Source organism: Aulostomus chinensis, chromosome 16, assembly GCF_037954235.1.
Source record: "Aulostomus chinensis isolate RoL2024-O1b breed Wild chromosome 16, RoL_Achi_v1.0, whole genome shotgun sequence".
NCBI classification, from domain to species: domain Eukaryota; kingdom Metazoa; phylum Chordata; class Actinopteri; order Syngnathiformes; family Aulostomidae; genus Aulostomus; species Aulostomus chinensis.
In genome coordinates this window covers 7,847,189-7,862,554 of record NC_141335.1, presented here as the reverse complement: position 1 = coordinate 7,862,554, position 15,366 = coordinate 7,847,189, and the positions used below count along the sequence as shown (strand labels likewise).

Here is a 15,366-nt window from a genome sequence, read left to right as displayed (position 1 = left end):
GTGTCATACAGTTGATATAAAATATTAAAAAATAAAAACAATGATTCCCCCATGGATCATGTATCAGTGGAGCTGTGCTTGTTTACCACATGTCTGACTCACCTTGAATGATGGCCAGGAGGATGACGATGACAAAGAAGAAAAACGTGATGTCAAAGATAATGCGTTCCACCTCAAACTCATCACCGGCAGGGTCTTCGATCTCATCGCCGATTCCACCGCCTGCACGGACTCCCACGTACATGTGGAACATGTAACACTGAAATACATTTTTAGAAAAGGATCTTTTTAATAGCACGGCTTCTCTCGTGAGACAAAACCTAATCATGTCAACCAGGGGTTTTCTCAAAGTGTGTTGAACTCAGGTTTATGAAAAGGGAAGAAAATGTAAAGTAGTAAATATTGTTTTTCCAAACAAACTCCAGGAGTAATATCACTGTGTATACAGAGAAGTGAAGCTCCAAACAATGGAGAGGGAGGGTTGGGGGGGTCCATCCAAGTAAGCAGCATTATTTATACAATTCAACAGAATGTTCGAGGGATTCGTAATCAATATTCTTCGCATCAGACATTACATACCTCTCCACAAGGAATTTATGTGAGGGTATGAGACAAGAAGATTAACAGTCAAGTTGCCTAGCAGGCAGCATTCCCGACTATAAAGTACCAAGGACACTTTACACAAAAAACTTGGAAACTTTACAAACTAAATTGGAGAGAGACATGTCCTCCTGTTCAAGGAAAATGTTGTGTTGTAAAGAAAATGACAGTGGTCGAAGTATTGTTCTGAATCGAAAAAAAAACAAAAACAATAGCACATTAAGAGTGAGTGAGGATTTAATATAATATCTCCTGCATACTAAAATAGAAGGGATTTATTCAAATGTTATCGCTGCCTGTGCGCCTGCTTGTGTTGAGTGACAGCAGAGTCTGCATTAGAATAGAGCAGGCGGTGGGGTTTTAATGTTGTGAACAGTCAAACAAAAAGCTATGGTGGCTTTTCAGGCCGTTTTCTATCCATGTGCCCATCATTTTATGGAAAAAGAAGTAGAGGGGCTAAGACAAGACGCTGTTCTAACAACAATGGGGATCAATGTCAGAATCCTCCTCCTCTCCTGTTATTGACTGGACGTGGAAAATGAGTTATGTGTCTTTGTGTTATAGAGAGAGCTAGATGGGGTAAAGATAGAAATGCTGTATATGCTTCTTCAGCTCACAGTAAGCATGTCGTTGCACTTCATGTCTTGGATGTCGATGTCGTCACTCTTGTTGTAAAACTTGCCGAAGAAGTTGAAGGCCACCACAGTGTAGAGATACACCACGACTGCCAACAAGCCCACTGTCAGGACCAACTGAGAGATGCACACGCATGCACGCACGCACACGCACACACACACACACACACACACACACACACACACACACACACACACACACAAATTACAGACAGAGGCAGATGGGCTTTACTATAATTCTTCATCTTAGGAAAGCCCCAATATAACCCTACAGCCTGAAAGCAAACATCACATGCAATCCACACATCCGCACCTATGAACACACACTGAGACAGATGGATAAAGGAATAAAGACACACATGCAAAAATAAAGTGCTCCCACCTGCTTTCCATTGTGTGTCACGGATGAAAGGATGGTTCGAAGGGTCTTAACACCCATGGCGATGTCCAAAAGGTGGGCCGCAAAGAAGAAGTTGTTGTAATGCCCAAGAACTGACATGGCCATGTACCAGGCCAAGTAGAGGAAGGACTGTGGTCATGCAAATACACACATAAAATACACAATTAAATAGAGACAAATGTATGGTTTAGATAAGGCAGAATCACAGGATATTGCCATCTTCACTTCTGCAGCTTGTGCAATCATCAAAAACAAGGTAATAAAACCCACTGCTCTGCCATATTACATTATCTATTAATACAAATTATAGAACATGAAAGCCTTCATTTCTTTTTTTTTTTTAAAAACAAAACACAAACAAACTCAGCCGACCGTACTTACGTTGTCAGTGAATACAACTCCAAGTTTCCAGACCTGGTACTTCACATCTATGGAGCTAAATCTGAAATAAACACCATAATAAGATGATGGTATGAACCTGAGGGGAAAAAAAAAAAAGGTCGAAATGTCCGAGGCTAAAATCAGACGTGTTGCTGCGGATTCTTTTTCTAATAACACAGTTTGTGATGTGGCTTTACATCAGGATGTCCTGTTCTTCCTCAAGTACAACATCATGTTCCAGGACCCCTTTTTGTCTGGCCATCCTTTTTAGGTCACACACTCAAACCTAAAAAACACCTTAACATATTAGTGAAAAAGCTGTCAATAACTGCATAGGCTATTGATAACCAAAGCAGAGGTTTCAAATGACGGAAATGTTATTTCAGGGTGTAGCAAGGGCTTGACATGGTGGATAACAAACAAGTTCATCTTCATCACTTAAAGTTTTCTTTTCACCTCTACAGTAAAAAGGATGTGCCATTCTGAAAAAAAGCATCAACATTGGACAGCATCAATTATCCAACTATGGTGCACATTCTATTCTAAAATAAAATGACAACATTTATTTAAAGAACATGCACTTTAAGGAGTGAGTGTGAGAAACTGCAAAAAAATCTAAAAAAAATGCAAAACATAAAGACAGAATGAAAAGTTGAACTGTCCCACTGCTTCTCTTAATATGCAGAATTGCTCAGAGACTCCACCGTTCTCTAAAATGTTTTTTTTTCGACTCACAGAACACCCCAGGCAGTGTCTCTCTTGAGCCTGTTCCTCTCTTTTCTCTCAGAGCTGAAGTCTAAAGATGTCTGGTCCAGACCCAGGAGTCCACTGATCTTCTCACGGCCGTATAGCTCTCCGTACTTATCCATCACCTGAGACAGTGAGAAGAAAGGTTGACAAAGTGACTGAAACTGGAGAATTTTCAGTGTATTTCCACACAGAGACGAGGAAGGAAGTGGAGAATTCTTCTTAATCTTTGTTCGAATGAATCAGCAGAACAGTTCTGCTGACATGACGGTGCCCAAAGAAGGACTTTTTTATGATACCTGTGTTGCCATGATATAGTATTCAGGGGTGGATAGAACGGGCATGTCAGTAATTTAAATGAAAGTAGAAAGTACTCAGAGCATGCATACTTCTGCCAAGGACAATCCTGGGATACAGAGTATAAGTAGGTCTTTTTCATTGTACAGAAATGCACTGAAATTTGTCCTCTGCATTGAACCCCTCATCTACGAAGCAGTGCACGACCACAAGCCAGGTCTTTCTGCCAGTGCTTTGTTCAGGGGTGTCGACCTAAGTATTAACCCAATGTAATTTGGTTTTGATGGTGGGGGAAACTAGAGTGCCCAGAGGAAATCCACAAAGACATGGGGAGAACATGCCACCTCTACAAAGGACCTGAGAAAGCACTTAGAACCTGGTACCTTGCCTCACTGAATTTTGTCGCTATATGCTCATTTTTGATATATCCTGCGATCCTGCGGGTGTCAATAATTATATAAATAGTTTTTAGTATAGGGTAACATCTTTGCTCTCTCAAAAGTGCATGGTTTTAGCTAGTAAGTAATTAAAATATAAATTGTGTGGCAAATGTAGAACTTGTGCCTTTTGCACTGCTGCTGCTTTGTCAGCTGATTTACGAACCACAAAACAGAGCCAACTAAAGGATCCATTTTGTTATTACAAACATAAGAACCTCAATATAAGGTTGGCAATTTCTACAACCTCCAAACTCAGAAGTGGATTACCAGAAAAACCTTAGAGATATTATATCATGTGTTTTACAGCAGACTCTTAAAGTGATGCAATAGTACTAGACCACGCGGCTCGAGTGGCCTCCACTGAGGTAAAACATCTCTCGTTCCATGGAGTGCCAACTTGTCTCTAAAGTACATTATGGGCTTCATAACAACTTTCAATTCTCTTCATGGGGAATTGTGACAATTAAAAAAAACAATTTATCTAAAAGTAAATCATGGCAACGAGATGTATATCTTAGAGAACGTTGGCTTGGCAGGAGTCTCGTCCCGTCCATGTTCACATTTTTCTGCCCCACTTGAGGCCTAAATCCACTGGGTGCAATCCAGTGTCCTACCCCCCCACGTCTCTGTTCATCCTATGAAACAAGCAGTAATTTAACATAATTACAGCTATTCATTATGTATCAAGACTGAAACAACAGACAACAGAAAGCTGTAAAAGTGCCTCCTATAAAGAGTAAAAATAACAGCTGAAAGTGATGGCTAATACTCTATCCACCCATTGCCTGATGATGAGATGACACACTAATTATATGCAGCTCTGAAACCTCTTATTTCAGGAGTGGAGGAGCAACAGCTGCTCATGGGTGTAATCCACAATTGGACCCCAACATGTTTACCATTACATAAAATTGTCCCAACAAGTAATTTCATATTGTATACTGTAAGTGTTCATTTGAAATCCAATATAATTTCTATTGGCTCTGTAAAGGGTTAACAGCCCTGTATTCCCACTGGAGGAGACAGAGAGTTGTTTTTTGTTAGTTGAATTTGTTATATACACATGCAGCAATGTGACTGCAGCAGTATATTTTGGATGCTTGCTCAGAAGAGAGAGTTACTATAGGCCTGATATCAACTTTGTGGTACCCACCAAGTATCAATCAAGTTGACTGCATTAATACGAAAAGACAGTCCAACTCTAACAGTCATGTAAATGTTAGCACACAGGCGAAACTAGCCAGGCGTACCAATGTTATTTATAGGTTACTATTCCTGTTGTTGGATCCCGAAAAATCATTGGTAAATTTACAGCACGTCATTACGACATCAACATACTGACATAAGGATAAGTGAGTGTAAACATGCAGAAATCAGCTCACTTAAATATGCAGAAATGTCTTTTTACATTACCAAAATACATTTTCTATGTATTTATGTACTTAATTGTTAAGCTCTGCATACAGTATACATACATTATCAATTCTTTGCTGCTGCTTTGAAGATTTGTGGATTGTTTTACTCGTGCTCACACTTTAATAATGAATAAGCTTGTAAAATGAGGTACTCTTGATTTGACACGTCAATGAATTTATCTCAGTAAATTATTTTAATTATTTCTCTTAAATGTAATGAAACATTTAAAAAATTAAAATATTCTAAGAAAATAAGCATTAAAAAAGGAGGCTCTTCAAATAACCAAGGATCATTTCTTTTCTCTTCAATACATCAGAGTCAATCTAACTGAGGAAGCTGAAACAGCTGAACATCTCAGGAGAATCTGGTTACCTGGGGGGAATAATTATACCTACCATTAAATGGTAAATTAAGTTCTAGTTACCTTGTTAATGCACTGTCACTGAGTGAAATATGCACACAATTACACACATGCATAAGCATATTAAAATGGAATGGAACATTTCTGTTGGGCTTACCTTCCTCTTCACAAATTTATCCCAGTAATTACTTGGAAATGATCTGAAAAGAAAAAAACTCAACACTTTAATGTACTGAAACACCTCTTGAGAGAAACACTTGAATACATCAAAATACATACAGTGTGTTAATGACCAGTCGGTCCCAGTGCCCTTTGATGTCCTCCTCAGGGGGCTGAACTGTCACATACAAGGCATCAAACTCAAGTCGTCGCGCCACTTCCTTCTCACGTTTGAAGATAACCAGAGGCACCTGACAATCACATGGAGGAATCGCTCGTCTATTTGAATAAACTCAACAGTCATTGTAATCTTTAATCCCTGAACGGGTAAAAGCCCATCTTTGTCAACAATATGCCCATTTCTTATTTAGACAGTTATTTCCAGAAAAAAAATGTTGACATAAAATTAAATGGGTTCAATACAATTAAGGTTATTCGGTGATATCAGCGGGTTTGACTGCCACAGGAACCAGCTTAGACCACACTGAAATATGTGTGAAGAGTCATTGTCTTTGGTTCAACAGGATTGTCAGGAAATTGATGAGGCAGCCAATGTAGCAACGCTGGTTAAAAATGTTATGTCTGGTAAATCAGCATTCTCAAATAGCTGCAGGATACTAGCAGCAAAACCAAAATATGCAGGGATCCATCTGGGACCAAACTGCAAATGTACAAATTTTCATAGGATTCAGTTCTTTTAGCTAAAGTGCCGACACAAACTGTTAGCATAGTGTGTTACAAGGATAAAAACACAAAATCGCCAAAAGATACAAGGTAGAAGTGTTCCAGTGTACCTTTAAGCAGTAGTAACCAATAATGCAACAGAAGGAAATGAGTGTGTGAGCTATAGCAAGGAGGTGAAGACAAAGCTCCATGTATCCGCTGCTTTCTTCCAGCACATAATGAATTCTGCCCTTGCAGTCATCTTCAGCAGCCTGATGCGGTTCTTCACTGTAAACTGATGTGACAACTCCTTCCTTTTCCTGTGATTGGGGTAAGGATACCACCTGGCAAAAAAAGCCAGAGAAACTGATTTCAGAGACAAAGTATAGTTAAAATATTTAAAATATTAAAACCACAGAAGCACTGTCTAAGCAAAATGTTGTATGAATCTACATGCAGCAATGCTTATGATTCAAAAATGGCATACAAAAAAAACCCTCTGAATGAAAAAATTATCTTGCAGCATTCACTCTTGTGAGTTAATAGGACGAGTTTAGCAGGATATCTAGCAAAAACACAACTGGAAGTTGTAGGAATTTAACACTGACCTTGTAGAAGAGGAGGATGAGGTTAATTCCAAAGGTGACAAACAGAGCCAGCAAGCGCATATTATAAAAAGTCCTTGCAAAGTAGTTCTAGGGGGAAAAAAAAAAGAGGAGAAACCATAAATTGGTGCTTTGCCAATATATTAATATCAGTGCATGCAAATTGTATATTACCAGCAGGCTCTTGTTATAAGTGCTTATCATCTCCCAGAAAGCAGAGTGTTGGCCGCCTGGTTCCTCAGTCTTATTAGAGCACCTCTTAGCTGCGTCTGCTTTCTCCTTCCCATTTTCCCCAAATTTATTCCCCCTGAAAACGTTACCAACAGAAACAGAGAGAGGGTCAATGAGCCTCAATTGGATAAGGGAGGATATGAAATCAAGACAAGTAGTTTTTAATGTTTTGTGGTGTGACATTAAGACATCTGTACTTCAAGTGCTTATCATTTCTTTATAAATTACTACTTACACTTCATTAAGATGTTTTTTTTTCCCCTGCATGACTTCTTAATGAATCCTGAATTCAGAAAATGTCAGCCACCATGAAGTCATGCAGGGTAACAAGTTCTTCATTATTCAAAACACTTCAAGGTGAATAATCAATAAACAAATGACGGTATAAAGGTGAAGTACCCCTTTAATTCGACCAAATGATTTAATGTATCACTTTTCAGAACCAGCATGTTTGCACTTCTGTCCCTGTCATTATATTTTCTTTTAATCTTGACTTTAACCGGGAAGCCAACAACTCACTTTGGTTTCTCTGATTTTAGCATCTTCTCATCTTCTGCTTTTTCCTCTGTGACTGTGTGGGCCTTGGACTGCTGCTGGTAACAATCATAAAATCAAATCATAAGAATAAATGTGGCATCAAAGCAGCAAAACATGAAGAAAATTAGACTGAATTACCACTCCATGATGTTTCTCGGAAAAATTGCTGGTGGTTCTGGAGGTTGCATTGAACAGATCCGTCAGACTGCCTGTGATGTCTTGTGTTGTAAGTCTGTATGAACCTCCCTCTTTCTTCACTTTCAGCCCAAATACATCCAATAGTCCATCCACCTCTGAGGGTGAGGTCAGTGCCGCCACCTGCCCGATCGCCCTCAATTCTTTCTGGGAGGAAAAACTGGCAGAGAACTTTCTCAACCGATCCACACCACTTGGCACGTCCATGACCTCATCAAGTGTTGGCTCGAGGATACCAGAGAACAAGTCTGACAATCTCATTTGTTTTGCTCCTTCTATGAGCCCACCACTAACAAAGGTTATGTACAGAACATACATCATGCCGCTAAGGACAGTATAAAGGCATTGGAGAACTGCCAGTAAAATTAATCTGAGGATGAAAACAGCTGAGATGAGGATGTCCTTCAGAGTCATTTTAAAGAGCGCCTTCAGGTTTTTGAAAGAAAAAAGAGATGTCAGTAATAACCACCAACGATACATGAAAAACATCCCTTGCTTATCTAAGTCTTCCTCTTCCTTCTTCCTCTCTTCATCTCCTCCTTTGCCAGCATATCGCTCTCCAGTGTCAGAACTAGATATCTGGGCTGCAAGCTGCATCTCAAAGATGGTGTCCTCACAGAAATTGACAAACATCTCCATTTTTTCTTTCTCTCCTCCCTCATTGACCACATCAAAAATGAACTGTCTCTTGGACTGTTTAACCTGAGGCTTCTCCCACTGAGTGCGGCTGGATTCACTGATCTCAAAGTAGACTCGTTCAATGCGCTTCCCGCTGCCAAGGATCTCTATGCGTCCTAAATAGGGTTGGAAGTAAGTCAAAACACATTCTGCGAGTTCCAAGAATGCCCTTAGTCTTGAATCGTTGGGCATGTGTTCAGACAAATTGGTGAGGAGAACAGCAATACTGAAGCCAATGTCTTTGGCTGGCTCATGGAAGCGATCCACAAAAGCTTCATAATCCAGGATTTCACTATCATCAGTCTCAATGCAGGACAGGAGGAAGTGAGTCTCATACTGTGTAAAGCGCTTGGAGTTCTCCATGGCTTTCTGGAAATCCTTCCTCAAAACGCATCCCTTACGATCAGGGTCGTATTCTCTGAAGGCATCTGAGGAGGTGAGGTCTTTAAGCTTGAGGAACATATCGAAAAATTTGAGGATCATCTCCACGTTGCCTGATGATTCCACCAACATATCCACCATCTGCTTTCCGATGGTTCCGTTAACAACGTTGCCTGGAGATAAGCAGCGAAATACAGTTCAGCGCTGGTGATCACTTGTAACACAACTTGTTAAACAACAGCTAGAGATGTGACATGCTCACCTTCTAACATGGAAAGTAAAAACACAACCATGTCCTTTTGTAAATCCATGAGCTCTTTAAGAAGGTCAATTTGCCTTGAATCCTGTTCAGGATATAAAAACATATTGAGAGTGAGAGATTGAGTATCAGAAATATTTAACTGATCTGCATGGAAGTGATCTCATTACAGGTGCTTCCATTCAAATATAGAAAATATATAAGCACAGTGAAGTAGCAATACAATAGAAATATGAAAACAATTTTTTTTTACCATAATAAAAAAGAAATCTAGAGACATTAATACAAAAATATACAAATCAGAAGTATGCAAAAACTGTTCTATTAACATACACACAAATGCAATACATACATACATAAGGAAAAAATGGAATAGGATGCAAGAAATATAATAAATGTGCACAGAAGTGTAAGAGTAATCATCAGTAATTACAGTGCATGTATTGTTCGTTTATTTATTGCAGAGGGAACTGCTAAATTAATGCCACTGTAAATTTTCCACATTTACAGGACTTATAAATTGAGGGGGTTTCAACTAAGTGGAACAACAGATTAACAGCACTGTTAGCAGACCAAAGTGGAGAGTTTTGAGATTCTCCACTCATCTTCACAGAAAAAAAACAAAGCTGAGTTTTATTTCCAGGTATTAAACTAATAAATAAGTGGAACAATGTGCTCTACCTGCGACAGCTTCATCTGCATGTGGGCAAAGACATGAAGGAATCCTACCACAGCATCCCACAGACGACTGTGAGCGAGACTCTGCTGGTTTCCAGCGCACGGACCCTGGAGGTAAACACTCATCGTGATCTAATTCAAGACACACAAATAGATAACAAGACACATGTAGGCAAACTCACCTGTATGTACTCAGTGAGTGTGTTAAAGACCTGCTTAGCCACCTTGATGGCCTTGGAAAAGTGGTGTTGGCCATGTTCATTAATCACATCCTTCCCAGAGTAGTACCAGTAGAAGTCACTGATCGACTCCTTGAGTATTGTGAAGGAGAAAAATGTTTAGGGACACAATTCTTTGTGCACTTTGGTTTACATCATTAGTAGAAAAACTGTCATTGGAAGCTTACCTGTACCCTTAACAAGTAGTCCACTGTAGAAATTATGATGTTGACAGTTGTGTTGTTGCCTGCCTGTGTTCTTAAGTAATTCTGGAAATCTAACATGTGATAAAAAGATAGAAAACAATGTAAAAAGATCTCTGCAATAGACTTAATTAGAACCAACCGCAAAGCAACGTGTTGTCAACCACTACAAATCAGTTAGAGGAAGAAACAACTATGTGATCCTTTATTTTTTAGACTTCCATGAACTTGAAGTGAACTTTGTGACAGCGTGTAATTAAATAACCTGAGTTGTGTCCTTCACACAGAAGCTGTAGAAAGCGGAACAGGTCGCATGTTAGGTCTTCACCAGGCATCACCTTATCACCTGGGAGAAGGTGGGAGAAAAGGAAAAGGTATAGGATGAAGAGTACACCTGTTGAAAGGGTATGACAATGAATGAGTGTGTGTAGGTGGAGAGAAAAAAAAGAATTCAGGCCACAATGATAATGATATTCAAGACTGAGCGGAAGGAAAAAAGACTGCCCCAGGATCTCACTGCTGGCTAGTCTGCTATCACATGGCACCACAGAAAGTGTTTTTTTTTTTTCATAAATATCCATATACATTCCAAATCCAAGACAATACCTGAGCTCTCGTCCATGGCCATGCCTAATCCTTCTGCTTTGTTCTGCCTCTCAAACGCATTGAGATCCAGGACACTGGATATACAAACATACACAAGGATTAACAAAAGCTTTTGCCCTCCTACCACGTTTATCAGAATGCGTTACCTGTCAGCTTTTGTGACAATTAAAAAGAAACTTTTTAGAGAATTTCCTCACCTGCACGACCGCATGAGGCCAGCCATGCTCTGAAAGAAGCCAACGTCCTGCTTCTCTCTCAGATAATACAGCATTTTCTATCAGACAAAAGAATCAAAGAGGGTCTTGTCTGAAGCAGATATTATTTAAAATTAATTGTGTTTTACGGCAAGCTTTGATGTAGTATGACATCATGTTGTAAGAGCACAGACATTGACAGCAAGGTATCTTGAATCAGGACCATTCTTGGATCAATTTTTTTATGAGAGGAATATTGAAACCAATTATGTGACTGCAGCTTGAAGGCTATCACTTTCATCTATCGAATATATTTTGTGTTATGTTTTGTTGCCGCTGCCTTCTTGTTGTTCACTTGTTCTCGTGTTTACTGTGTATTATGTCTTGCAGCTCTGTATTTGTATTGTAGTTGTGTCCAACAAAATGTGTTTTACAGTTACAATGTTGTTGCTCGCTCATCTACACGGTAACTCCAGAAAAGTTTTTTGAATGCAGTAAAATTTTACACACATTTTCAATACAGTTTTTTGTTTGCTGCTGCCAACTGAAAGCCATATTTGATGATTAATGTTCAAACTATTTTAATATCTTGATGGATTTGCTGCAAAATTTAGTCAAATGCTCAACAAGATAGAGCGCTTTATTTGAGACATCTGTAATCTGACGTCTGTAATGCTCACTTCCTGTAACATATTGGTTTATTGATTTTTTTTTTAAACTTTAATATCTCTTTGCATGTCTGGATGGATTTGTGTGCTCTGAGATTTATTGCTTCATTGGCGAGTAGAGAGGCGTGCTTGAATAATGGTGAGAGGATAAGCATGCCTCATTTGGTGGATACCCCTCACAGTCGCAGGCAACTGGTAATGTCGAGTCTAAACACTGTGCTATATTTTTTTTAGATGAGCGTGACCTTATCTAATCTTATGTCCACTCGTCTTATTTAATCTAAGTTATTAATAACAATCTTTTGTTTAATGATTGTTCCTGCCAGTAAGGGAAGAATGGCAGATGTCAAAGAATAACGTTAATGTGAAAACACATTTTTGTGAAAGAAAAAGCGAAGAAAGCAGTTTTATATTTTTGAGGAAACACCAAAGCAAAACTGTACCTGTTGAACAGTGGCGTTCCCTCCGCTGAGAACAGCAATACCCAGCTTCAGAGTGGGGGCAATCATGAAGCCCATGGCCCCTGAGGTAACGTGAAATGTTTACCATCAAACAATCAATTACCGACTCAAAAGTAATATTACATGACTGCAACAGATCCTAACACATATCTGGAGGATGGGTGAAACAAAACAGCTCGAGTTGGACTTGAGTCATATGGAAAAGCTCACTCTTCTCCAGCTTGCTTGAGGTGAATCACCCACAAACAAGCAACGGACAAACCCTAATATTAATAATTAACCTCTCCAACCTTTGCTGGCACTGATGATTTGCAAGATCATCTCAGAAGCTCCGCGGTGATGCAGCCTGGCCTGCTGGTACAGCAACCGCTGTTTGTCCATCTCCTTCTCCTAAAACACAAACACATATCGTAATCTTCTATTTAACTTTAGACCTCAGAAAAGCTTTGAGGAAGAAGAACCAAGCATCGGTTTCAAGACACCCCATTCACTAACCTCGAAGCTTTCCACCTCCTGTCGTTTACCGTCATCGTCTTCTCTGTGGCAACTCTGAGAGTCAAACAGGGCAGAGATTGAAAAGGAGACAAGATTAGAAGCTCCAAATTTGATACCATATACATTTAATTATATATATATATCAAAACTCAAAGCAAAAATTTAGAAAATATCAAAAAGCATTCGATTCAAACTGACAAGTGTTTTTAAGTTTTACCGGTAAGAAATAACAAAAAATACAATCTTGATTCACCACCCTAAAATGTTTCACAAGGGAAATAGATGCAATAGATGAGTGTACAGATGAGCCCCTAGAGAGCAACTTAGAAATACAAAAAAGGCCATAATTATGCAAAATAAAATGTGTTTCAAAAAATCCTGCCAAATTCTGGCATATCAGTACTTTGGAGAAATTAATTATGCACTACTGAGGCCCACTCTGACCTCCAGACTGAGGACCATTATTTAACACAACATTTCAATGTAATACTGGAGTAACTCAAGCCCCTTTAAAAGCATACATGAGTTGAATCTTTCTCCGTGTTCTGTTACCTTGGCCATAATTGCAATATAGGACTGATAGAGTCGGTCGTGTCCAGGATCACTGAGAGAGGAGAGGAAAGGTGAGAGAGAAGTTTCTAGAAGCATGGACAGATGCAACATTCTAAAAATGTCAAGCTGATCGGTGACAGGGGACGGGCTGATCTGTTGCTGATCCTCGCCTGATCCCTGCACAATGCTCACCCCCCACCCCGCCTCATACTGCAGCTCCAACTCAAAACAGTGGTTCTAAAGTTGAGCGTGAAAATTTTTCCCACAATTCAGTCATGAGAAACTGAAATTTTGTATTACTGCAGTCTTGCAACAGCCATCTAGGTAATCTGATCATGTCTGATACCTCTAATTTGAACTAGAGTGCGTACACCCCCACTCCCGCCCCCCCATGTAAAGGCACTGACATTGTTTATTGAATATGCCCTCAGGAGGCCTGTGAGGTACTTTCATTGCAGGGTATCTGCAGGAATATCAAGGGAATATTGCATCAATATCTCAACTGGAACTGTTGGACCACATCATGCATGAATAAAAAGAGCATTATAGAAGTTTTCAAAAGATCCATATTCACAAGAGAGATAAAGATTATAAGAATTTGTCATAGTTAGGTACATTAATATGAACATATCCATAAACACAATAAGAATGCTTACTTATTATTATGGTACTTTCCAATAAAAATATCAAATTCCTGTTTTGCAAGAGGAACCAGGAGGTAGAAAATGATACATTTCAGCAAAAACTAAAAAGAAAAATTTCTTTCAAGGTGTTCCTGAAATCTTGTATTCACAAGAAAGGAATGGAAAAATGGACAGAGAAACTGTAAATATCTCGCCTTTGGCCTGCAACTGTTACCAGAGCAAAGGAATAAAAACTCACTCGATGGATTGGTGGAGTTGCAAAAGTAGTTAAGGATTTTGCTGCATATTATGTTAAATAAAGAACACACCTTCTTTCTGTCTGGGCACTTCGACTGAAAAGTGTGATGAGTTGTAGGAGGGGATCCATTGGTTTGGCACCTTCTCCCACATCCTGTTCTTCCTGTCTGTTACCTCCACACAGCTCCATCCCGCCTTGCTCCTGCAGCCCCAACTGAAATAAATACAAAATCTCTTAAAAAAAAAAAATCACGATTACAATATGACCTGTGAAACGTGGGGTCATCTTCGTGTTTACATGTGAAGCAGAGCTGCCCGCAACCAGATTTTCAAGGTAGACCACCTTTTCGAGCTGAGAAACAATGTCACAATATTGACACGCTGCTTTATTACACAGAAATACAAAAAATCATTATCAGACTTTAAATGATTAATTTTACATGTACATGTATGAAGCAAGCTGCCTGTTACTGGCGCCAGCAAAAGCAGCCATGATTCAGAAACTGAACCCAGCAGACTGCAGACTCTTTCTCTCTCGCCATAATCTCTTTTCTGTAATTGGTAACGAGGGTGTCGTTGCTGACAATGTTTTCCGTACTTTGATTTATTTATGTCAGCCCACCACCACAACAACACTGAACGCCAGGTATTGACTTCGGCTTTTTTTTTTTTTTACAATTTAAAACACGTAAAATGTTGAGTTGAGTGCAGCGTGATGATCTGTGCAGCCTCGCTGTCTCACAAAAACACACTGACAGTACACTGGGCATTTATAGAGACTTACAATAATACAATTACAATTAGTCTCTGTGATTAGGCTCATAGTATCCCGCCTGTGCATGTTACAGCAGAACATTAACACAATCAAAGAAATCTTCAGCACCATGAAAGGTTTCTGCTCTACATGCACAAATACAGCCACACCAGCATGGAGATAGGACCAGTGAGAAAGAGTGTGACCTTACTGCAACAAACTGACCATTCACAACTTGTCTGATAAAAAGTTTTCTAATCGGTTTGCATTTGGTCAACTATTTAGTCAGAATATGTGCTGCCTGAAATGTTTGACTAAGCAACTGCTAGCCTGATCACAGCATCAACTTCAGGCATGCAGAGGAGTAAAACATTCATATCTAAGGCTGGGACTTTCAATCCCGGTACCAGTGCTAATACCTTGACTTCAATACTAAAACCTGACCAATACTCTTCCATAAATCAATGGTTACATTACAAATCTTTGGTCTCAGTTTTCAGCTCTTTGGCATTCCCACATATGTTAAACAGTTTAAACATGAAAATATAAACCAATTAACCAAAACATGGTTTAATTCAATTTGTCTGTTTCCACGCTTTAATTTGATGTTAAACTATTCTGTATCTTCCCATTCAAAACAGTCTTAAAACATAAAAATAAACTAACTTGAA

The 15,366-nt window shown here is 39.2% G+C and overlaps 1 protein-coding gene across 6 annotated transcripts in view; it reads right to left on the bottom strand.

Moving 5' to 3' along the window:
• ryr2b (ryanodine receptor 2b (cardiac)) overlaps window positions 1–15,366 on the bottom strand; it is a 176,394-nt gene that overhangs the window by 111,364 nt on the left and 49,664 nt on the right. For all 6 annotated transcript variants that reach the window (XR_015109326.1, XM_086179632.1, XM_086179631.1 and 3 more), the window contains 24 exons: window positions 14,013–14,155; window positions 13,061–13,112; window positions 12,509–12,562; window positions 12,304–12,403; window positions 11,996–12,075; window positions 10,888–10,964; window positions 10,691–10,764; window positions 10,350–10,430; window positions 10,070–10,158; window positions 9,846–9,974; window positions 9,667–9,771; window positions 8,989–9,070; window positions 7,611–8,899; window positions 7,455–7,528; window positions 6,879–7,011; window positions 6,708–6,794; window positions 6,231–6,443; window positions 5,557–5,687; window positions 5,435–5,477; window positions 2,752–2,888; window positions 2,017–2,077; window positions 1,618–1,764; window positions 1,218–1,352; window positions 103–259 (listed from right to left, as the gene is read on the bottom strand). Coding sequence is in view for 5 of the 6 variants with exons in the window: in XM_086179632.1 (XP_086035758.1) it covers window positions 103–259; window positions 1,218–1,352; window positions 1,618–1,764; window positions 2,017–2,077; window positions 2,752–2,888; window positions 5,435–5,477; window positions 5,557–5,687; window positions 6,231–6,443; window positions 6,708–6,794; window positions 6,879–7,011; window positions 7,455–7,528; window positions 7,611–8,899; window positions 8,989–9,070; window positions 9,667–9,771; window positions 9,846–9,974; window positions 10,070–10,158; window positions 10,350–10,430; window positions 10,691–10,764; window positions 10,888–10,964; window positions 11,996–12,075; window positions 12,304–12,403; window positions 12,509–12,562; window positions 13,061–13,112; window positions 14,013–14,155 (3,673 nt within the window). In the remaining variant the exon portion in view is untranslated. The remainder of the gene's footprint in view (window positions 1–102; window positions 260–1,217; window positions 1,353–1,617; window positions 1,765–2,016; window positions 2,078–2,751; window positions 2,889–5,434; window positions 5,478–5,556; window positions 5,688–6,230; window positions 6,444–6,707; window positions 6,795–6,878; window positions 7,012–7,454; window positions 7,529–7,610; window positions 8,900–8,988; window positions 9,071–9,666; window positions 9,772–9,845; window positions 9,975–10,069; window positions 10,159–10,349; window positions 10,431–10,690; window positions 10,765–10,887; window positions 10,965–11,995; window positions 12,076–12,303; window positions 12,404–12,508; window positions 12,563–13,060; window positions 13,113–14,012; window positions 14,156–15,366) is intronic.